The sequence below is a fragment of the Charadrius vociferus genome, unplaced genomic scaffold (genome assembly GCF_000708025.1).
Source record: "Charadrius vociferus isolate BGI_N301 unplaced genomic scaffold, ASM70802v2 scaffold714, whole genome shotgun sequence".
Taxonomy (NCBI): Eukaryota; Metazoa; Chordata; class Aves; order Charadriiformes; family Charadriidae; genus Charadrius; species Charadrius vociferus.
In genome coordinates this window covers 176,878-178,615 of record NW_009647836.1, presented here as the reverse complement: position 1 = coordinate 178,615, position 1,738 = coordinate 176,878, and the positions used below count along the sequence as shown (strand labels likewise).

At 55.2% G+C, this 1,738-nt stretch overlaps 1 protein-coding gene across 1 annotated transcript in view; it reads right to left on the bottom strand.

Moving 5' to 3' along the window:
• The window catches only part of LOC104284469 (DNA replication complex GINS protein PSF2-like), a 7,481-nt gene extending 6,168 nt beyond the window's left edge, over positions 1-1,313 (bottom strand). The window contains exon 1 of the mRNA XM_009882806.1: positions 1,286-1,313. Within this exon, the coding sequence (XP_009881108.1) occupies positions 1,286-1,313 (28 nt within the window). The remainder of the gene's footprint in view (positions 1-1,285) is intronic.
• Positions 1,314-1,738: the final 425 nt, after the last annotated feature.

The following is a 1,738-nucleotide window of genomic DNA, read 5'->3' as shown; positions in this document are numbered from 1 at the left end:
CCGCCCCGGGGAGCAGATATTTTTAATCTGCTTTTTTAATCAGGAGAAAAGCCCCGCGCGGCGCAGGCAGCAGCCAGGGAGGTTTCAGCTCTTCCCAAGCAGGAAAATGCCCGGAGGGGACAGACACTGATATTTTTAATCTCTTTTTAATTAAGGATAAAGCCCTGCCTTACGTCAGGGAGCTGAAAAAGCGGGGGGTCTTTTACTTTATTGCAGACTCCAAGCTCGTCGGAGGGGTCCGGAGGCGTGTGGGGAGGGGATATTTTGGGGCTCTGACCTGGATTTGGAGATTTGGGGTAGGATGGGGACTCTCTGGCAGCCTCAATTTCCCCTCTTCATTCACCCCATTTTGCGCTGGGGGCATCTGTGGACCCCCAAATCCCCCAGACCCCACGCCACCAACCTCACCCCCAGCATCCCCAACACGGGGAAGGGGGCACATGGGCACAGGACTCATTTTGGGGTGATGCATCCAAAGCCGTGCCCATCACAGCCACCATCTCATCTAGGGGGTTGTGCTTGGGAAAAGCCCGGGAAGAAGCAGCTCTGCATCTTAGAGAAGGATGCTCGTTAGCTTCCATCCCTAACGACCCCAAGGATGATTAATACAAGCTGCTCGGGGGGTCAGCACTGGGATGCAAAGCTAATGGGAGATGATACCCAGCCTTCGCCCTGCTCACCCAGCGCAATGAGGCCGGGAGCATTAAAAGCTCCTGCTTTCTTCTCTCTGCAGACACCACTGCTGCTGTCCCCAGCCTAACTCCATCAAGAAAATGAAAGTTGGGGGGAAAGCAGCAGGACAGAAAGCTACTGGGTCAGAATATCCCTGGGGAGAGCAGAGCAACGAAGGATGAAGGATGCTCGGGGTCAGCCCAGAGGCCGGGAGCCGGGGTACTCCGGCTCCCGGCTTCCGGGCTGACCCCGAGCATCCCATCTGTGCATCCCAGAGTATCCCATCCATGCTGGCTCTTTCCCACCTCTAAGGAAACTCCACCTGATTTCTTGAGGGATGCCATCAGCCCAAGGATGCTCCGGTGCAAAGGATGCAGGAGCGAGCACAGGACTGGACCCTTAAATTTTTATAGGACTGGGGTAGGACATGGGGGAAGCAGTTCCAGGGTGACGCATGAGCAACAGATCACCCATGGGACTTGCTAAACACCACCGGGATGCTAAACCACACCAATCCTGCCCACGGCAAGAATACCTAAAGCTCTTCCATGTATAACCATCCCCCAGCTGCCTTCATGCAGCAGGAGAAACCCCAACACCCACCCAAACCTACCTTTCAGGCAGGATAACTTGAGCCCCATGTTTTCATCCTCTCAGCGGGACCCAGCTCTCCAGCCCCACCGCCGGTCCTCACCGCTGGTGCTGCAAAAGAGAGGAGAGGGTTGCGGGAAGCGACGCTGGGAGGAAGGAGAATGAACGCAATCACTGGCTAAAAGCTCGCACCTATGCATGCGTGTATATATATCTATAGGCGCCCGGGCATAACAGGAAGCACGGCTGCTCAGTAGCAAAAACCACGAGTGATGTCACGGCATTTTAGTGACTCAATCTCAGCCGCCAAGTTTCAGGAGGAACTTTTTTGGGAGGGCAGAGAAGGAGCCTGTTGTTTCTGGGTGGGGGTGGGTCTCATCCCAACTTCTCCGCTCCCGGGGTCAGCGCTGCAAACATTTGCAGGTGAGAAGGTCACGAGCGGGAGGAATTAGGTTGTTGTTTCGGTGCTTTTAGA